This window comes from Dipodomys merriami, unplaced genomic scaffold (genome assembly GCF_024711535.1).
Source record: "Dipodomys merriami isolate MVZ:Mamm:240054 unplaced genomic scaffold, mDipMer1.0.p SCAF_30, whole genome shotgun sequence".
NCBI lineage: Eukaryota > Metazoa > Chordata > Mammalia > Rodentia > Heteromyidae > Dipodomys > Dipodomys merriami.
In genome coordinates, this window is record NW_027204493.1 from 2,114,792 (window position 1) to 2,138,148 (window position 23,357).

A 23,357-nucleotide genomic window follows, 5' to 3' on the forward strand; every position below is an offset into this window, starting at 1 on the left:
AGTTTTTAGTTTCATAATGCCTAGTACATGTCAAGTATTCAGTGAAAATCAGTAATATCATGGTGACTACTTCGTGATCTCTAAGGTATTATTGGTGCTGTGTTAGAGTTATCTTCAGGAGATAGTGAGGACACAAGAAAAGACAGTGGTTAGTATTATGGGTTGGGGTGAGCCCGGTGAGAAAAGCTTAACAGTGGTACCAAACTTGAACCAAGCTCTGAAAATGAAGAGCAATTTCACAGGGTAAGGGAAATACTGTGGGTAGATTGAGTTAGGCAAAGGCATATCCTGACAGGTTTGTGTATTAAAAAGGACAAACATTCTGCTAGGCTTGAGCAGGAGGTCAATGTCCTGCCAAAATACAGGGGGAAGAGGAAAAGAGATTCAGATCTCTAAGAACTGAGAGGGTACACTGAGTAACTGAAAATGCCTTCAGCAGCCATTTGGTCACATGGATTTACCTTATTCCTCTCTTAGATAATATGCATTTTTGATATGTTCTAATACCACATTTAAACTTATTACAATACCCACTAGATATGCAATGAACAAATACAATCTTGAAATACTGAGAAAATTACAAACAAGTTCTATTACAAGCTACCAAAAACAAAGCCAAGCCTTTTTATTTCAGGAAACACATCCATGGCAGAATGCCAAGATGGCAGAATGGGTTGGATACTTCAGAGAAAAATCCCTTGTAGGGCCTTCACTGGAAGCACCACCTGCTTCATTTCTAGAAAGAACCCGGATGGAGGAGAGCTGCAACTGATCTTCTGCATCACTTGATTCAAATGAACACACAAGCTCCAGCCCACGTGACCTCATCCCACCCCTAAAGGTGGTGAGTTCTGTTTGCATTACAGAAGCAAATATCTCAGATTTGTTATAGCCAACTGCTGAAAAACAGACATGGGCCCTTTTTGCTGTTCTGTCTTTTCTTAGCTGTGTTCTGCCTCATTCTGCACCCCAGTTTCCCCATCTAGAAAATAATAATACCTCACTCTCGGGTACAACTTATACTTAATAGAAACTAAGTTTCCTCATGCATGCTCAGTGCCCAGGTAGACCTCGTACCTCCACTACACCGTGATCTGAATTCTGCCCAGTATCACAGGCACAAGCCCAAGTTAGCTGATCCCACTGACCTTTGGGGAGAAGTGGAGGCTGGGATAGATGCTGCTTCCTAAGTGAGCTCTAAGTTAGCTGGCTAGATCCACAGTCCATTTTGAGCCCTGACACATTACTTAATCTCACCCATCTTCAATTTCCCAGTCTGTTAAGTAGGAGTTTAGTACCAACTCATCTCATAGAGATTTTCTGGGGATTAAATGAACTCATACACATAAAACACCTAAAACAGTTCTTGGGACCATGAAAGCAACAGGCAGGTGTTGGCTCTTACTCTAAACTGTCAAACTCAAGTCTCATTATTTTTTTAGGGACAGAGTAATGTAGAAATAACATCTACGAGTCAAAGATAATTTTCTGCGGGTTTGGTTATGCTAACCTCAGTTTTCTAAAGGGATACAAAATTTTTCACTTGGCCCATGAAGTCACTGTGGCTTAAAAATACAGCCACGAAGATGATGAATTTTAATAAGTAGACATGAGCTCTGTAATTTCTCAGGCCACAATAAAAAGTTCCTCTGAAGATCACGCTTTTCTTTGATAACTGCATGGAAACCACCAGAAATCATAGAGGTGCAGTTGTAAACTATGGAGATCTAGTTGCCTTTAATTTAGATGTAGTGTAATTCCCCCTAAGGAAGGAAGACACCAAGAGCATTACTTAGTCTTCCTCCACCAATTACTTAGTGATAGGCTCTGTAAACGGCTTGTCTCCTGCTTAAACTAGTATGCTGCTGGCTCCCTTGTCTCCTGCTTAAACTGGTATGCTGCTGGCTCCCCACCTCTTCCCCTCTCCTTTTCCTCTTTTTCTTTTCCCCCCTCCTTTTCTTGTTTGTCCCTCAAAATCTTAACCCAGGGTTACCTCTCCCAAAACTGGTTATACATTCAGGCACCGCTCCCTGTCTGGACTTTTCCCTCCTTCCTTCTCCATATGTCTTCTACCATCCTGGATAAGAAGAACCACTATCTGGCCAAGAACAATGATGACCAAGAGGGTTATATAAGAAAAGAAGAAGAAGAAGAAGAGAACAGGTTCTGAACAAGGGCTCATGCTTGAAAACTCTGGCTCTCTTGATTTGCAAACGAATCCCAACATTCGCCTCCTTTCCTCTTAAAGTGACTGGGTGTCTCCCTCTTCTTCCAAAATTAGCAGAAGAGCTGCTTATGGCACCCCAGCCCACTGCAGAGGAGAAAGAGGAGGTTTTTCACACCTACCTCACAGGCCCTCCAGCCATAGGCAAAACCCCAGAGACCATCTTTCCTGGAGGAGAACAATCTCACCTCTACAGGTGTTTTTCAGTGGGAGGAAAACCCGTTTGCACATTATAGACACTGAAAACTGGAAGTGCAAATTAAGCACAAGGGGGGAGGATGGAGAAGGAAAGAAGAAGAGTATTAAATTGTGTTCAAATGCAGGAACCAGGTCATTTGATCTGTACCCAGATTCTGGACAGAGAAAGACTTGAACCTCAAAGTCCTGACTGACCCATCTCACTGTTGTTACTGAGCACTATAATGAGATTAAGAAAACAATCTAAGCATCTTGTCCTAGTTTTATTCCCTTGCTAGCTAGAAGTTCTTCCTTACCATATTTATGACTATATACTAATTGTAAACGTAAGGGGATTTCATTGTGGTATTTTCTTATGTACCTATCATGCCATAAGTCTTAACTAAATTCCTAAACCCAGGCATTATTTTTCCAACTATACACTAAACAAGCCAGATGAGGAGAATAAAAAAGTTTATAATCTCCACTAGAAAACATAACTGTTACATATGGCACACAAAATGGAAAGTATGCATAGGAATCGTGATGGGGGCCCGGCTAGCCACATCTCTTTTTGAATGCACTAGCATAGAGTCAGATAAAAAAAAAATCGTGTGTGTGAGTGTGTGTGTGAGTGTGTGTGTGTTGGTACTGGGGCTTGAACTCAGGGTTTCTCACTCTGGCTTAGGTTTTTCACTCAAGGCTGGCATTCCATCACTTGAACCACATCCTGACTCCTTCTCTTCTAGCATTTTTTTTCCTGGTTAACTGGAGAGAGTGTCCCTCAAATTTGTCTCCTTGGGATGGGTTCAGAGATCCTCAGATCTCAGCGTCCTGAGTAATGTGGATTACAGAAATGAACAACATACTTTTAAAATCACTAACTGAAGCATAAAGGCTCCTAGCCAGGATGGTGGAGAGCCTTTTTCTCATTTCTCTCTGGGGAGGTAAATTCATGCTTATATCAGTTCCTTGATGACACTTGCATTCTTAAAAGAAGGCTGCAACCTCTGATGTGTAAAGTAAGAACAGCCTGTAAAGAAAAGATAACGAAAGACCTGAGAAAGCCAGTATAGCTCCAAAATACAGCCTGCTAGCAGAAAACTTCTCAGGTTCACAGTGAGGTTAGCTTGTCCCGGCTTTGCTTGTGAATTCAAGCACATCACACAGTGGTTCTATCTTCCTTACCACAAACCAGTGGCTCTCCATGCAAATGAGGGAAGCTGAGAGTGTTGGGCAGAATTTTGTCTCAAAGTCCTTCAGAAAAGGCATCCCTTACAGGCTGAAATTTTTCAATAGAGACCCAGAAACACAACAAATCAAAGAAAGGTTGGACAAATGAGATTGCATGAAATTGCAGGGCTTCTGCATGGCAAAGGACATAGCTAGCAAGATCAATAGAAAGCTCACAGATTGGGAGAAGATCTTCACTAGCCATACAACAGACAAGGGTCTCATATCTAAAATATACCTGGAACTCAAAAAATTAAATCCCCCAACAACAAATCCTCAAAGAAACAACTGTCCAATAAATAATTGGGCTAAAGACTTACAGAGAAACTTCTCTGAAGAGGAAAGAAGGATGGTCAATAGACACATGAAGAAATGCTCAACCTCCCTAGCCATAAAAGAAATGCAAATCAAAACAACATCGAGATTCCACCTCACCCCAGTTAGAATGGCTATAATCAAGAACTCTAATAACAACAGATGCTGGAGGGGATATGGGCAGAAGGAAACCCTATTGCATTGTTGGTGGGAGTGTAAACTTGTTCAACCACTTTGGAAAGTAGTATGGAGGTTCCTCAAAAGATTCCACATAGAGCGCCCCTATGACCCAGCAATCCCACTTTTGGGCATTTACCCAAATGTTTACAAACAAGACCACACTAAAGCTATCAGCATAACTATGTTTATTGCAGCATTATTTACCATAGCTAAGATATGGAACCAACCTGGATGCCCCTCAGTAGATGAATGGATCAAGAAAATGTGGCATATATACACAATGGAATTCTATGCTTCCATCAGAAAGAATGACATTGCCCCATTTGTTAGGAAATGGAAAGACTTGGAAAAAATTATATTAAGTGAAGTAAGCCACCCCAAAGAAACATAGGTCCCATGATTTCCCTTATTTGCAATAACTAGTATATGTCTGAGACAAGCAGAAAAGGTAAAACAAGTTGATGTTAGGAGAAATGAACCCCAAGATAAGGACTCAAATGTTTTTACTTTCTTGCTATTGTTTCTAACATATTTATAAGATGGTTTCTTTGTTGCTTTGTATGTCCCTCCCCCACGGTATAACCCCTGTTTTCACTGTATTTGATGTTGGTATAATTTGAGGAGGGCAAGGAAAAAAACAAATTGTTTAAATAGGGATACAGGTGGACCCATTGCAACAATGAGATGTACAAGATATTATGTCAAAAAACAAACTTTACAACTTTGGCATGGAGGAGTGCTGGGGGAGGGAAATGGGAAGGGATGGGAAGGGGAAACAAAGGAGGAGGCAACAATGCTTGATAAGAAATGTACTCATTACCTTGCTCATGTAATTGTAACCCCTCTGTACAGTATTTTCACAATAAAAGAAAAAGAAAAGGGAACAACACAAGAAACCCCCTCCCAAAAAAAGAAAAGGAAAAGCATGACTTTTTAACCTCATTTGGTTGAAAGGTACATGGGAGAAGGTGAAATTTTAATGGGGATCATGTAGAAGAAATGAGGTTATAACCTACTCTTCTCCCTTTATAGTTAAAATGACAGCATCACTTGCCTATTAGTAATAGGATCTTTGAAAATGAATCTTTTATTTTTAATGGATCTTGTCCAGATGCAGACAGAAGCCGTATCCTGGGGAGGTGTGTACATAGCCCAAAGCTCAAAAAAGAATCTCCATTTGGTCTACATTTTACAAGTGGCTTTTATACTTAAAATATAACATCTATTTTTTCTTTCAATTTCCTTTTAAATCACAAAATTAAAACTCTATGTTTAGCGTAGTATAATTGTCATGTACTAAGGGACATCATGGCCTTTTCAATACTAAACACAGGGCCCCAACTTTTACTGATACACGCCTCAATGTCTGCTCTTCTATAATGGGTCTTCCTTCATGAAATTCATACCTGGTCACCTGTTGACTTATTTTAGCCTCAAGAGAAATTAAGACAAACATTCCAGACTGATATCTCAGCCTTATTCTAGTTGAACTCTGAGAACACAAAGGCTAAATGACTTCCTGATTGGCAATACATCCAAGAGACAGCCACGGTCTCGCCTGGTGACTGTGCTTAACTAAAACATCACTGTCCCAACTGACAAATTCCTTTCTCTCCAAAATATAGTTATGACTTCCTTGGCGCAGGAGCTTATCCTAAGCCTCCACAAAACAACTGTCTCTATCCTGGGCTCACCTCCTTCCTGGACTACGAAATAACTTAGATATTATAGCCTGTAGGTTAGCTGTTACAGATAGGAGACATTGTTGTTGTTGTTGTTGTTGTTGTTGTTTTCTTTCTCTACCATCATCTAGAATAGTTGGTTAAACAAAACCTGTCTTTAGAAGATCATTAAGCAAAATTATGACCCATCATTTACCTTCCATAATGACTAAATATTAGGGAAGACTGAGCACAGGGGCCACAGGACTAATACATGGACCAGTTCTCCAACAAATTCAGTCATCTAATATATTTTCCCTTGGACTCCCTCACACACATACCATTTACCTATGCTTCTCATCACCCATCATTCCTGAAAACTTGATTAGAGTTGATTAATCAGTAGATCAAAATGAAGGATCTCAAAAGGCACGTTTGAGTTCATAAATGTGCCTGAGCAATTCAGCAGGAAATATAAAGTCTTTACAGCATATGGTGGCAGAACAAAAGAGATAGGAAAAACTAACACTTGATTCTTAACTCACAGACGATATAAAACACATTTGAAGGGGGATCACAGATATAACTTTACAAGCTAAAGGTATTATAAAGCTCAGGAAGGAAATAGGAGAATATCATTGTGATTTTTGTTTGATGCTGGCAATTTTTATTGAAGATGATACAAAAATACCTCTAAATATAAAAAGTAACTTAATCTAAATTAAAATTACTCACCAGTTAGTACCAATAAAAATATTAAGTGAAAGACTTAAGAGAAAATATTAAAATATATATTCATTACATATACAAATATATATGCAAAAATAAGAAGAAGTTGGAGAGTATCCTAGAAATTAGGGTCCTGGAAAGAAATAGACCCCCCCACATATACACATTTTATATACATATATATATATATATATACACACATATATAACTATATATATGTATAGATGAGTATATGTAGGTACATATGACTCATATCCAGAGTATTTTAAAGATCTTTTAAAGTCAATATAATAAAAAGATAACCCAGTTTTGTGTGTGTGTGTGTGTGTGTGTGTGTGTTTGTACCTTACTGGGCACTGAACTTTACTCTTGGTCAGGGAACTGTCCCTTAACTGTTTTGCTCAAGGCTGGTGCTCTACCACTTGAGCCACACTCAATTTCTTTTTTTGCTAGTTACCTAGAAGTGAGCATCTCATATACTTTTCTCTCTGGGCTGGATTCAAACCGCAGTCCTCAGATCTCAGCCTCATGCGTAGCTAGCCCAATTTTTAAATGCACCAAAAGAGAGAGAGAGAGAGAGAGAGAGAGAGAGAGAGAGAGAGAGAGAGAGAGAGAGAGAGAGAGAGAGAGAGAGAGAGAGAGAGAGAGAGAGAGAGAGAGAGAGAGAGAGAGAAGAGAGAAAGAGAGAAAGAGAAAGAGAGAGAGAGAGTTCTAGATCACAAGACATCAGGGGGACGGCAATCAAAATCATAAGATACAATTTTCTTTTGCATCTGCCAAGTCAAATTTTACTACGAATTATTTGGGTGCAAATGTAACTTGATTAAATCAAGATATTGCCAATATTGGGCTGGGAAGGTGGCTCAGTGGTAGAGTGCTTGCCTTGCATGCCTGAGGCCCTGGGTTCGATTCCTCAGCACCACATAAGCAAAAAAGAAAAAAGCTGGAAGTGGCGCTGTGGCTCAAGTGGTAGAGCTAGCCTTGAGCTGAAGAGCTGAGGGACAGTGCCCAGGCCCAGAGTTCAGGCCCCATGACCGGACCCAAAAAAAAAAAACAGATATTGCCAATATTTTGAAATGTGGAATGAGTTGAGGTTGATAGATATACTGGGCTATGGTACAAATGTCCTAAATACATGACTGATTATAAATCTTCACAACATAGGTGTTTTTCACAGCCTAAAAGAACTACAACATCACCAAATTTTACAACTTATCAGGAATTTAGAGTTTATCTTTCCCTGATTGATCTTAAATAAAGGAAGCGAGGTCAAAACTGTAATTTAGCATATAGAGGAAAACCTGATGCCCACGGCCTGATTCACACAATACTGCAGAGGCAAGGCCAGAATACAACTGAAGTTGAGCTTGCCTAGCTCTTACATCATCAGGACCTGACATATCAATCGAGGCACGACCTCAAGATCCCAGATCACACCCATGGTGCCAAGGATAGCAAGCTCTCCTTTAAGACACTTAATTTGACTTCTCTAGCACGTATATAGGCTGTCAAAATGTGTTCTGCATGTCAGGAAAGAGAGTGAACACAGAATGATGATGTTTTTCCCTTGCAAAAACAACTTTTTAACAGGTTAAAAAAACAACCAAAAAATGGACAAAGGGTGAATAAATGCAGCAGTGGTACTCAGGAGACACTATGCTGAAAATGAACTATACAACCTGTGAAAGGGAATGGTAGGGAGAAAGTGGGAGTGAGTGAAGGAAGGAATGATACTGTATAAAAAGGAATATACTCAAGATCTGATTTATGGAACAGTAACCTCTCTCTACACCACCCTAATAATAATATTTTTAAAGGAAAAGGTAGCTGGGCACTAGTGGCTCGCACCTGTAATCCTAGCTACTCAGAAAGCTGAGATCTGAGGTTCATGATTTGAAGCCAGCCCAGACAGGAAAGTCTGTGAGACTCTTATCTCTAATTAACCACCAGAAAACTGGCAGTGGCGCTGTGGCTCAATGTGGCAGAGCACTTGCCTTGAGAAAATAAGCTCAGAGACAGCCCTCACACCCTGAGCTCAAGCCCCATGATTTACAAAAACAAAAAAGAAAGAAAGAAAAACAAAAAAGGAAAAGGTGATTCCCCTACCCTCTCCCTCCAAAACATAAACTTCATGGTTTCCCTCATTTGTGATAACTAGAATGTATCTATAAGTCTACAAGCAAACACACTGGGTGGCTAAGAAAATACACTGGGCCATGATAAATTATACAGGTCTCTAGATATAAAGGAGGATATTTATAGGAGTGAATCACAAAGGCTCAATAGCTATATGTATATAATCATATGGAATAATATTTTGTGAAATGAACTCCAAGAAATGGAAACAAGAGATTGTTTGTTGTTGTTGCTGCTGCTATTTTTGTTGTCTTTTCCTTTTGTTTCATTTGTTCATTTATCTGTCTTTGGGAAGACGGCGGGGGTGGGTGCACAGAAAAGGTGGGACTAAGGGTGAACAAATGCACCAGTGATATTCACTAACCACTATATGGAAACTGAACTATACAACTTGTGGGTGGGGATGGAAGGGAAAACTGGGAAAGAGCAAGAGAAGAGGAGACATAGTTCAAAAAGAAATGTACTCACTACCTGACAGATGTAACTAACTCCTCTGCGTATCACCTCACAACAACAATAAAATATTTTTTAAACAAAGAAGAAAAAGGTAATATTGGAGACTAGATTAAGTCAGCTTGACAGTTCCTGAAAGAAAATGTAAACTGATGTAAGGCTAGGCAAAAAGGCATACTCTCATTAAATCCATTTCTGATTAAGTCAGCTCTTAACATTGTGTGTGTGTGTGTGTGTGTGTGTGTGTGTGTGTGTGTGTGTGTGTTAAAGAGTCAAGACACGGCATTTAAAGAAGAACATTCTAACCAGGCAGTATCTTCTTAAAAAAAAAACAAAACAGAAAGGTCAAAAAGTCTCCATCATATACCACTGTTATGTGTTACAAGGGACTTCCCTCATTCCAGGACAAAAAGAACATTAAGCATGTTGGTACCAGCTCACCTTCTGTCTCCACTCCACACTATGGGAGTCTTAGCGTGTCACTGGAGTTTACACACACAGTTCCTGTGTGTAATCCATTCATTTAACACCAGAGCCTCTTGGCCCCTTGGCCGCCATGATCACCGGGCATGGCATCACCTCGTGCGCAGGCACATATTCTTGACCCACACATCTCAGATTTAAAAGTGCGTACAGTTTCCCTGCGGATCTTATTCGAGTGCAGACTCTGATTCAGTAGGCTACTATAACCCACTGCTATAATCTTTCAGGTGATGCTACTGGCACTACTTTATTGTCACTTGGAACTGTTCCATTCTCAAAAGTCTTGAAAATCATGTTTGTTTCCTATAATCCTTCAACCTTTGCAGAACAGGCTCTTAGCTCCCTGACTTCCGTCCTCCTTGACTCCTCCTCTGGGAATGGCCTCAGAACCCTGAATGGCACAATCCTTCCTAATGTGGTCATCCTGTGCAGATGCAGATATGTGCATGTGTTACTGAGAACTGCGCTGAGAGAGAAGAGGGCCAAAACACGAATCTTTGGAAAACAAGAATCATCAATGAAGACTAAGAAGGACACAGCAACCAAAGTAGAGAACTTAGTGATGGTGGTGCTTTGGCCACTGTGAGAGAAGCAATTTATTTGTTAAGAGAGAAACCTTCCCAAACTACTCCCATAAGGGGATCTCTTTATTCAGGCAGGGTAATTTCACTACTCCCTAATTGTAACTAGTGAGTTTCTTCTTCTAATTTTGAATTCTTTGCCTCAATTATGTGACTCATTGTGCCCATCTATCCCCCTCCCCCCCACATCAGAAAGCACCTACCTGGGCCCTGAGTGGTTCTCATAGTACCAAGCACAATACCTTACTCACAGGAAGACTCAGGAAGTGTTTAAGGATATGAACAGAGATGCAATCCACAAACACCTTCAGGCTTAACTACATTTCCCTAAGGACATGTGAGCCAAAGGGTCAGCTAAGCACATAAACATTTTAGAAGATAGTGTAAATAAACCAAATCAGAAATCTGTTCAAGCCAAGGGATGAACATATGGTTGGCACAAATAGAGGTCACCACTGAATACAGAAAAGAAAAAAAATGCTTGAGATTAAATGGACATAACTGTATGGCTTCAGTAGGCAAATTAGTATTCCAATATTATGTAGCACTGATTATTAATAAATTAATCTCCTTAGGAGCTTTAGGATAGGGTGCAAAACAAACTATCTCGATTTAGCAATATAGTCCCTAACCCACATAGAGGTAACTGCACAGAATAGTAAAAGTCCTCAAACTAAGGTCCCAAGTTAGTTCATTATATGAATAATAAAACTCCTACCTTCTAATCACAGCCTATGAAGTCAAGATTTTTAGATGTTTATTAAAAAAATAAATCAAGCTTGCTCCAGGAGGAGGGGGAAATCCAAAAATAAAGACTAATCCAAAACAACTACCAAAAATGAGTGCTGTTTTCAAATTTCAAATCAGATAGAGAGTTAAATGTCCCATAAAATATTATTCAGGCTTTTCTCTTTTTACACCTGCCTGGTCCCCAGGAAGGATGTCACTTAACACGGCTTCTGCACATTGCTTGCAAGTCCATGGGGATATTCTTTGACTATTTTCTTTGGATTTTTATCACTGTCTGTGCTTAAGATAATAAAACCCCTTTACACTAATTTTCATGACTTCCAAGAGCAACTCAGTGTGGTTTTCCTCCATTTAGCAGATTGAAGTTTCTGGCACATAGGTAGTATGCACTCAGGTCATTGTTTCAATGCTTATCACTTAATATTTATTAAATCTTGGGCTCATCCACCACATCTACCCACACAAAGGATGAGCATCAGTGGTGAAGTGTTATGAACCAAAACTCTGCTCTAACACTTGAGAAATCTGTGACTACTGTCAGCATCAAATACCAGATCCCTCTGGCAGTACAGTGGTCAGGAGAGCTTGTATTGGTTTGTCACCCGCCCCCCACACCCGTACTTCTAAGTTGGAAGGCTAAAACTGGGCATTCCCTTTAAATTCCTGTCAAATTATTTGAAACATAGATTTCTTTTGTTGCTGCTTTATACGGTATTAGCAAACTTCTCTGTAAGGCAGTTTAAGTTCTGGAAATATTTCAATATGTTATTTATTCATTGGATGATCAGACTAAAAATGACAAGTGGGCAGCGTTCTCTGTAGGAGGAGAGATCCTGGCATGTGAAGGATGTGTTCTCATCTTTACTTGACAGTGGAATACCAGACTTTAGCCTTCTTTTCCTGGGATTCCTCTCTTTTAAATGCAATATCCTGCTGAAGCTAATCCAATATACCTCAAACTTCTTTATAAACAAGTTCCTCACAAAGAGAAGAAAGAAGGAAGCTGAGACCCAAGGAACATGGAGGCATGGAGGGAGAGAAAAAGGCCAAAAGGGAAAGAAAGGAATGTAAATTTCATCCTCTACCATTTTAGTCTAGGCTCCTTCACTTACACTTGTGTACAATTGTTCTTTCTGCAAGTTGAACAGTCTGTAATTCAAAGTGATCTGACTACTCTGAAAAGAATTAAATTGTACTTCAATTGTGGAAAAGTTGGTCAAATGTCCTCCATTTGACAATGCAAAGAAAACAAGAAAGAAAATAGTGTTACCAGCCTTTCAAATGTGAAATATATTTTCACGCTGCATTGCTATTTCAGTCATGCATACTTGAGTATATTGTCAAATCTTATTGCAAAACATCCTTCTAATTTGAATTAATTACGTCACCACCCAGGCTAACAAAAAGTAGTGATTGTCTCTCAAAAGGACAAAACATGAAGCTTACTGCTTGGTCATCCTTTTTTATGATACTGCAATTCTTTGCTGACCATTTTCATACTATGCCAATTCCAAGGGAATTTTACAGTGAATAAATCCATTCTACCAAGATGTAACCATCACAAGAAAATGGATACTTATGTATAATAATAATTTTAAAAAATACTTTAATTGGGGCATTCCCAAGTTCTTCACTCAGCTCTAGCACAACTAACACTGTTTAAAAATTCCAGGGATAAAATTGAAGCAACTTTCCCCCTTCATTTTAAGAAAATGAAAGTGATTTAAAAAAAGATTCCAGTACATCTTTAGTTGAATGTTTTGTAAGTCACCCAGTATTTCTTTAGCTAGAGAAGAACTTCTTGAAGTATCTCTGCCTGGCCAATTACATTTTCCTCACACAACTAATCTTATTAACATGTAGGCATGTGAACTCATAATTCTTCTACTGTTAAAAGCCAACTTGTGGTTTGCTTTTATTCTCTGAAATACAATTAGCCAAGCCCTCCTATGCCTGAAAGGGTCTTTTCATTTGGACAAATTATTCCCTGGCTAACTTTTAAGAAAAGGAGATGAGGGCAGGGGGCAGCCACCTCCTGTTCTGATGAAGTTCCTCTGCCTAATGCCATCAGAAGAGTGACAAAAACATTACCTGCATTTCTTTTCTCTTGTTGGTTTAGCTGAATAGCTAACTCAGAAAATCCCCAGTAAGAGTATACTGTCCTAACAAAGTGGTATAATGTAAGATAAGAAGTACTGAAATGTCTAGCTGAGGCTTCACTGGTGGTCTGAAAACTTCTCAACTAATGTTGAGATAGCTTCTGTACAAAACCAGTGTCGAGATTCAACTTGCTTCAGGTGGCACTGTGGTTGCACCTTTGTCTCCTATAAGGCAATTGGAGCATTGATTTTCAACAGCTTAGGCTTTCCAAATGTGATGTCTGGCCTCTTTAAACAATTATGTATTAACTCTGACTCTGTTGGGCTGATACACGGCCCATTCCTCAGGCTCACGTTCATTTCTAGAGTTGGATGAAGGCTGGAGTGGCAGGCACGTCCACACGCACATCCCGCCTTGTCTGTGACACTGCTGAGCATCAGACATTGCTAAAGTATTTGTTTAATTAGTTAACTTTTCAACTTTTAAATAAAGGGGGAAAAAAACCAAAGCTATGGGTGGCCCGTTAACCTCAAGAGAGCAAATACCCAAGGTTATAAAATCACCCCCTGCTCAAAATACATGGTTAGAAATAAAAACAGCATTTACCAAGTTCTACCCCAAGCCCAAAACAGGGATCACATTAAGAAGTATGAAACTGAATTTCAAATCCAAAGTGCGATGGGTGCAGAATTATTTCATAAAAATAGACTGTATATATTCTTTATAACTAAAATACTCTTTAAAAGCAAAACAAAAGCAAATATGCCATCTCTGAAATTAATCACAGAAATTCTTGCCTACTTTTTAAAACGAAGTTGCAATTCCATGTTTGCCAGCCTACACTTGCAGCTGTCTCTTTGCAAACACAGACTGGACACAGACCATTGCAAGTACTTATCTTGTGTACACAATAGCAGGGGGTTGTATGTTCTGCTGCATGCCATAGGGTGGTAAACAGTTTGGAGCTGAAGAAATACTGGTCCTTTGTACTATATGTATATATGCAGTAGTGAAAATACCCAAGAGGCTTTTCTGGTGTAATGTTATCAACAGAGGAATTCTGTTTCTATTGTAAGAAATTTCTCCTTAAAAAATTCTCCTAGGGGCTGGGAAGGTGGCTCAGTGGTAGTGCGCTTGCCTTGCATGCATGAGGCCCTGGGTTTGATTCCTCAGCACCACATAAGCAGAAAAAGCTGGAAGTGGCGCTGTGGCTCAAGTGGTAGAATGCTAGCCTTGAGGTGAAGAGCTGAGGGACAGCGCTCAGGCCCAAAGTTCCGGCTTCATGACCGGACCACCCCCCAAAAAAATTCTCCTAAATTGTGTGTGTGTGTGTGAGAGAGAGAGAGAGAGAGAGAGAGAGAGAGAGAGAGAGAGAGAGAGAGAGAGAGAGAGAGAGAGAGAGAGAGAGAGAGAGAGAACTAGAGACAGAGAGATTGAGAGATTGTGGGACTAAGCTCTTTCTTTCAATAAAGGATGAACAAATTTTATTCCCAGATAAAATCAATGAAACTCAGAGTAAAGTTAGGAAACATTCAGCTTGTGATATCCCAGTGCTAGGAATGGGAAGGCCTCTTGGTTGTACAATGTGAAAGCCCTAGGAAGTCAAGGAACCTGACCAATACCTTTTTCAGTCTAATCTACTACATGAACCCATGGTCAGGAGCTCTGCCTTCCCTCCTCTGGTGCTAGGATGATGTTCTTTACAATACTGGAGATCTCCAGGGAGGTGGTCTCTGTTTCCTGTGCTTACATTGGCAGGAAGCTGGACCCATACTGGAGCCTTCTTAACAAGTGCATGTCCTCCTGTGTATCCTCTTTTTGTGTCTAAAGTACTTTGTGATCTAAAAGAGTTATCACAGAATCTAAAAGGGCTATAAAATTTATCACCATCATATTGTGATAAGTTACAGGTAACAGTCCAATAATTTTTCCAATAACATCTCCAATAATTGTTATGTTAATAGTCCTCAATTAACTTTAAAACTCAATCACGACGATAAATTTTACAAACATACAGGGGAAAAACAGAAAACCATTACAAATATTTCTCTGTGAGCACGGAGCTGCGAGTACAGAAGAGCAAGCAAAGAGGAGAGTCATATTTGTCTATTCTCAGGATAGTATGAACTTGAGCTTAACCCAATATGGACTTTTTATTTGCTGTATTGGGCCCTTTCGATCTAGACAGCCATGTGTCATTTTTTTTTATTTAAACAACAACATCAAGGAAAGAAGGTAAGCTTCATGTGAGGGGAGAGCCAACTGTTAAAAGGGCAGACAGTGAATGGGTCTCAAATGTGCCAAACACAATAGGGAGATGGGTCAGGGCCCAGAGTGGGATTTACAGGGCCGGGAAACGAGAGTGGCTGCCAGGGTGGAAAAAGTGTCTCCAACATTGGCTCTGCCTCACTGGAGAAACGGTAGCAGGGATGAATTGAAGTCTACCTTTTAAAGACATCATGTGAGAACTGGGAATTAGGAAGACTGAACCGACTCCCTGCCCTAGAATGAAGGAAGGAAGGAAAGGAAGGAGGGAGAATGGGAAGGAGAAAAGGAGAAAGAGAAGGAAGAAGGGAGAAGGAAGAAGAGAGAAAGGGAGGAAAAGAAAAAAAGTACCTTTTATTTCAGAAATAAAGCTAATGGTTCCCTAAATATAAGATTTTTTTTTTGGTGTTTCTTTATGCTCTTCCCAGACAGAAACTTTCCAGTGCAACCCTGCATCAACAATGCACCTATGCACGTGAATAAAAAGATTCAGGACAATAGTTGGGCAAATGGAATGCTGACTAGTCAGGACCTAATTCAATGATCCTCAGCTCTTGCTATACTGATCCTATTAAGGAACAAATGTATAGCCATAAGTACTTAGGTACAGGAGTTAATACAGGTCTTAAATATACATAAATATGAAAATAGCCTCCCACACAAGAACTCAGTGAAGCTTCTCCCCTGGGAACGGGGATATTTTCACACATGGCTCACATTTGCTCTACTGCGATAGACTGTCTAGACTTTCATAAGGACCACACTGATGTGTGTTCATGTATTTTACACTAAGTTGCATGATGCTTTATGCTTGTTCTTGCACAGAATTTCAGGATTTATAAATCCCCAGAGCTCCTGGCTCCTGGCTGTAGATATTGATACACCTGCTTTAAGAATTTCTAGGGAAAGAGGATTCCATTCTTTTTCTCCCTCTCTCTCCCTCCCTCCCTTCCTCCCTCTACCGCCCTCCCTCTCTCTCTCTCCCTCTCTCTCTCCCTCTCTCTCTTTCTCTCCTTCTCCTCCCCCCTCTCTCAGTACCTGATGCTTTTGCTCATTGGCTGACAGTCTACCAATTGAGCCATGCCCCCAACCCTGAGGATTCCATCCTCCATAGCCCATTGCCATGTTCCTGGGAGCATATTGTAAACAGCAATGTGATATGATATAAACAGGAAACAGTGGTTCACATTCAAGAAAAATAAGGAGAGACAACTGGTCACTGCAGATGAAGAGGCTCTGCAGTCTTCATCACTTTATCAGGTGTGTGAGAGAGTAAAGAGAAACAGATGTCTTAAAAATACATATATGGCCAGGTAGGTGTAAGGAAAGGAAGGAAATGCTTTATTCTGTGGGCCCTGCTGGGCACCCTCAGAGTGCTTGAGACACTTAATCTTTGGGTCATGGGTTTGTCTCCTTATTGGGCACAGATCAGACTGATGTAGTGGAAAAAGATAGTCACTGGCCCAGAAGTCAGGGGATACAACTAATCTTAGCTTGGCCACCACACAGCGCATTCTAAAACTAAATACCAGCAGTGCTCTGGAATTGGAACTGGTGGTGTAGCAGAGGCCAAGCAGCTCCATTAAGATGCCCTTAAGTGAGAGCCACTGCACATGTAAGTGACCCAGTACCAACTTTCAGAGAAGGCCAGGTAAATACTTGGCCAGACCTTATCTGCGCTGTTCCTGAGTCACACTGGAACTCTAGGGCCTCTCCAGTGGGATTCTACTTTCCTCTTTAGATTTCTAATGACCCCCAAATGATCTTTTTTTTTTTTAATGTTACTAATGGAGCTTAAACTCAGGGCTTGGGTGCTGATTTGTAGCTTTTTGCTCAAGGCGATATTCTACCACTTAATCCACAGCTTCGCTTATGGATTTTGGTGGTTAATTGGAGATAAGAATTTCAAGGGCTTTCTTATCTAGGCTGGCTTCAAACCATGATTCTCAGATCTCAGCCACTTGAGTTGCTAGGATTACAGTCATGAGTCACTGATGCCCAGAATACTTTTAAAAAGGTGGAAACACTGTTAAAAGATCCGTGTAGTAATACCAAACAATTATAGTACATGCAACATTCATAGCCATAATGGTAACCCAGCCATAAGCAATCCTAGTACATCACACACATGTGCCACCAGCCACCCAAACATAAATTAGATAAGCTAATTTACAAGCTGCTTATAGTCCCTGGGACAACCTGAAAAGCTCCACCTCAGCAAGCAGCTATAGCTTTGACTATCTTCTCTTAAACATGAACTAGGGGAAGAAGATGCTTAACTTCTTGAAGTAAAAAGAGAACAGAGTCATTCTAGTAGAGTAGTGATAGCTAAAACTAGGAAAATGTGCTAATGCAATTCACTACAATAAAACCTTGTAGGAGAATCAAGAATCTGATGATTGTTACAAATGTAAGAAGCATTTGATAAAATTCAAACACCCAAACTACACAGATGATAAAAGTAGATAGAACTTTACACACACACACACACACACACACACACACACACACACACACACACACACACACGCACACTAGTGTAAGTAAAAAAAATCTGAATATACACTCAGGGTAATCAAGGGACCTGTTTTGTATCTTAAAACGGATATAAATCTTCAAAATCTCAATAAAAATTCCTTTCTTTTGGAGTGAGAGGGAAGACTGAGAAAGACAGAAGATGAATTTCTTACTAAGATAAATCTGGCATCAACACATCAAATTGTAAAAGAAAAATAGAGAAAATATTTTTTACTAAAAAGAAACCATCGCCATACAATCATTCCAGTGCTTCAATATAGCCTTATAATATCATTAATGTGATGTTTTTTGCATTTTAAGAAGTTTTTAACCTCTCCAAAGACATGGTAATATAAATATTGTACCAACATATATGAATAGAATGAAGACTAGCATACAATTTATAATACCTAAAATATTTAAAGCACGTAATTATATGTTATATAATCCTTAATGTTTGAAGTGCTAGTTTTATTTCTGTTATCCTAATGAAAGTTACATAAAGAGTTTCACGAAGGAAGAATAAAAGGAGCTTTCACAATCTATCAAATCCTCTTAACCCTACAGTAAAATCATGATCAAGTTGTAATATATAGCTACAAAATCTGATTTTAAGGACGGCCATGATCACTACAGACATTTAATATCATTTTAGGATCCTAGCCAGCGCCACTAAAAGTTCTAATTAGTTATACTTGATTTTAATTCAGTATGCTTAATTTAATATAAGCATACTTACAAATAGAAGCATTGGGGGGGGGGGCGATCTGGTCATGGGGCCTAAACTCTGGGCCTGGGTGCTGTCCCTCAGCTCTTCAGCTCAAGACTAGCACTCTACCACTTGAACCACAGCACCACTTCTGGCTTTTTTTTCTTTCTGCTTATGTGGTACTGAGGAATCGAACCCAGGGCCTCAGGCATGCAAGGCAAGTGCTCTACCACTGAGTCACCTTCCCAGCCCACAAGTACTACTCACGGGTCATGTGATGGTTTGGAAAATGCACTGTACTTTCTAGAACTAGGGAGTTTACCAAAGTTGCTGGAAGTAAGGGAGAGTTAGAAGCTGCAAAGCCCATGCTGGGCTCGGTGAACCAGACTGCCAAGTGAACAGACCAGACCAATGGCCCAGGAGTATAGAGAATAGAAATAAAAAAAAAAGAGAGAAAAACCTGGAAAAGATCTAAGCTTGAATCAAGCCTACAGACTCTTGTAAAGTATTTCCCACTGCACCAGAGCAAAGACTAAGACTCATGAAGGCCTAAATCTCTGGCTTGGGCAGCAATGCACCACTCACCATGACCACCTATCCAAACGAACGTGGTAAATAAGCATCTGCATCTGGCACTCAATAGACCCACAACTAAAACACTCATAAAAAGGAAAATGAATACGTCTTCAGAAAACAGACGTTCTGGAAAAAGTTATTCTAATTAGGCTGCTGCAGAAGTCCTCGTTTTTTATAATTAAAAACACAGTGTCCAATCCAATTAACAACTCATCACACACAGCTTCTGGGCTTTGGAACAAGGGCTCAAAATGTTGAAAGTGTCAGATCCACCCTGGATTTCAAAGACTTTTCACAATCAAAGGAAGATCAAATCTCACTAATAATTTTTATATTGTAAATGTTAAAATGATAACACTTCACTTTAAAATATATGTAGTATTTAATTTGATTATTTACTGAATTTACTATGTTGTTAAGTTTATTTCACTTGAGGTTTTTTTTTCCCTTTCATTTTTCTGTGTGTCTAACAGTCCTGGGGCTTGAACTCAAGGCCTATGTGCTATATATCAATCTTGGGGCTTTAAGTCATGGCTTGGGTGCTATCCCTGAGCTTATTTGTGCTCAAGTCTAGTGCTGTACCACTCAGCTACAGTTCCACTTCCAGCTTATTTTTAATGCATAATTGGAAATAAGACTCTTGTAGACTTTACTGTCCAGCCAGGCTTTGAATCATGATCCTCAGCTCTCAGCCTCCTAAGTAGCTAAGATTACAGGTATGAGTTAAAGCACCTGGCTCCTCTTGCTTTTTTTAAGGCTATGCTCATTTGACACAAAGTCAAAAGGTATTTTAAATGATATGCATAAGATAATTTCTGTAGCCTTTAAAATATAACTAAATATGTTTATAGACCTTTTGTAGATTACTTGATAGTACATTCCTGCAAGGCCATATGGAATCTTATACAAGACAGACCCTTTTATGAACTTCAATTTTTTTGACAGGAATAGTTTTAAAAAGCATCAGACAAGCTGGGTGCCAGTGGCTAGGATTATAAGCATAATGAGATTTTAATCTCCAATTTACGTAAAAAACCTGGAAGTGGAGGTATATTGCTCAAATGGTAGAGTGCCAGCCTTGAGTGAAAAAGCTAAGAAACAGTGTCTTAGGCATTAAGTTCAAGCTCTAGTGCTAGTACACACACACACACACACACACACACACACACACACACACACACACACACACACACACACACACACACACACACACACACACACAACCACACAAACATTTGTCAGATAAATTATCAGTAACCCTCCCAACAGAGAGTCACTTGGATCAGGAAAATTTTCAGAGATCACCCAGGTCAAAAGTGTTAGATCCAGAATCTATTGACAGGTCTATCAGGAGCTAATGCCAGCAGGCTGCAAGACTTCGATAATGATCATGGATGAGGTCCTGTCTGGAAGTGACAATCTCTTTGGAAGTTGGTCACTATCCAGCTTGTGCAGGGTCTGTCCAAGCCATCCACATATCATTAAGAAGCCTCTCTCTGTGATTTGGCCAGTGTAAACGGTTTTGAAAACAAGCACACCTACCCCGCTAGCTTTCAGGACCCACTGCTTATTCCACTCTGAAAGAGAGTTGGGACTCTGTGAACGCAGCAGATACATAGCAAAACGGGCCAGAGACTGGCCAAACAAGGGTGCCTGGGGATGCGGAGGGGTCAGTCAACTCCCTGAGTTCCATCTCTTCGATGAGGTCCCTGGCTTAACTCTTAACCTAGGTTAAGCCTCTGACTCTTGTGAACTCTCAGAAATACATTAGAAACAACAGCACTATTCAAGTGGGAGCAAGAATAATGTCTGCAAAAGAGAGAAGGAGGGAGGGAGGGGTGAGAGAGACAGAGAGAGAGAGAGAGAGAGAGAGAGAGAGAGACAGAGAGAGAGACAGAGAGACAGAGAGAGACAGAGAGAGACAGAGAGAGAGAGAGAGAGAAGCTACGTGGTCGGGAAGCAGAGACAGACTGTCAAAGAACAGACTTTCTAAAACCCCAAATATCTTCTACCACCAGGCTTAGGAAAATTAGAAAAACAAAATTTGGGTACTTCTTCAACCAGCACCCTTAAAACTACGCCCCCCACCCCGCCCTGCACCATAGCCATGAGGAAATCTAGAGACATTATGCTCAGCAGTGTGGATCCCCACAAAACGGTGATTTTCCTCCTGTAGCTGTTGAAAATAAAAGTGTAGGAGAAGGCAGGGGACGATAGAATGTCGGGGTCAGGAAGAAGGAAAAGTGACCCGGAACACACACACACACACACACACACACACACACACACACACACACACACACACACACACACACACACACACACACACACACACACACACACAGAAGGCACCAATGACATTCGGGCCTGAATTTGGAAGTTTTGAATGGTTCAGAATGGGACACTTTGTCACCTCTGATTTAATTACAAGACTGTTTTCAGGATGCTGAAGGGCTAGACTCATAATCACGCACTTACGTAATCCTCCTCATTGAGTCCTTGTTTCTCAACAGAACTTTTCACCTCCATGGAAAACTTCTCAAACTCAGGTTTCACGGTCCTCAGTAGGGTGACTGTTTGGAGGGATGAGTACGCTTGCTTAGCTTCAAAGTCGTGTTTGTCTCCTCTCTTCCATGAGCCATCTCCTACGGGAGAAATGAAAATATTTATAATTCCAAGCTGGTTACCATAAAGAGACCATTCTCTCTTTTTCAACTGCAGTGTGTCTCTCTACATGGTACTTTTGGCAGCCAGCACGAGAGGTATTGTCATAGTTTTGTACTTGGGTATAATATGACCATGTCAGGATCATTAAAAGAGAACAAGGCTCTTTGGACACATGCGCCTTTGAAATGTGAGAAGGAAGGAAAAGCTTTGATGATGTAATTGCCTTATAATAACCATGTCACTGCAATTTTCAACCCCCAGAATGGCAACTCTGCAGGAGTAAGAAGTAAGCTTTATCACTTTCCATTCATACTTATTTTTTAATACCTATAATCCACTCTGAAGGGGCCCAAGTTCTTAATGTGATCTAACAGGTCTGATGTTATGTAGATGAGGAAGACAAGTCACAGCCAGGCATGACAGTGGAAATGCATGCACATTTTAAAGTTGGCACTGGTAGAAGACAAAGTTTGAGATTATTAGCCAGTTTCTAGTGGCTATGGATGTAATCTCAAGCACTTAGAAGGCTGCGATCTCAGGGTAAAGGTCTAAAACCAGCCCAGGCAGAAATGTCACTGAATCTCTTTTTATTGCCAATTAATAAGAGAAAAGCTAGCAGTAGAGATGTAGCTCAAGTGGTAGAGTATCAGTCTTGAGCAAAAAGTCCATGTGGGAATCTGAGGCCCTGAGTTCAACCCCAGTACTGGCAAAAAAAAATAAAATTAAATTAAAACAGAAAGAAAAGCCGGGCGCCGGTGACTCACACCTGTCATCCTAGCTACTCAGGAGGCTGAGCTCTGAGGAAGTGGCACTGTGGCTCAAGTGGTAGAGCGCTCACCTGGAGCTGAAGAGCTGAGGGACAGCACCCAGGCCCAGAGTTCAAGCCTCATGACTGACAAAAAAAAAAAGAAAAAGAAAGAAAAGAGAAGACAAAAAGAAAAATGGAGTGGAGAAGGGGGGGGGATGTACATACACAAGAATCCAGTGAAATCCTCCAGAATTAAGAAGAGTAAGATGAAGGAGGGGGGAGGGGAGGGATGGGTGAGAACATTGAAATGGGTGACAGTGGTCAGGATATACTGCAATCATAAATTACTGTGTTAAATGGCAACTCCTTTGTACACTACTTAAAGATAATAATTTTGTCTTTTAAAAAAACTAAAAAAAAAGTTAGAGATTATCGGTATTTCTTGCATTTCTCCAGGTGAAAAAGACCTTCAATGTATTTGAAGGTTTGCATCTCTCTAGGGCTGGCAATATCATTAAAAATATTTATTGGCCAAAGATCAACAATTTGTTGAAGGTAATAAGTAAATATACTGATTGCATATATAATAATAGCTCCATGTATTGAGTGCCACCTATATACAAGCTCATTGAATCCTTACAAGACACTGTACAAAGGCTACTTTCTATTTTGCAGATGCGGAAACTGAAGCACTGAAATGCTGAGCATATTTCCTACTTTGCAGTTATCCAGTTCACAACAGCAAAGGCACATCACACGGACAGGCCCATTGCCCTGCCTTTTATCTCATTTTTGAGAAAATATGTGACCTCTAGGACTACAAAAGCCAAGGTAGACCTTTAGCTATTTAATA

At 40.1% G+C, this 23,357-nt stretch overlaps 1 protein-coding gene across 3 annotated transcripts in view; it reads right to left on the reverse strand.

Moving 5' to 3' along the window:
* Positions 1-23,357, reverse strand: part of Npr3 (natriuretic peptide receptor 3) — a 67,496-nt gene that overhangs the window by 20,804 nt on the left and 23,335 nt on the right. For all 3 annotated transcript variants that reach the window (XM_070040988.1, XM_070040987.1, XM_070040986.1), the window contains exon 3: positions 21,568-21,734. In XM_070040988.1, coding sequence (XP_069897089.1) covers positions 21,568-21,734 — 167 coding nt within the window. The remainder of the gene's footprint in view (positions 1-21,567; positions 21,735-23,357) is intronic.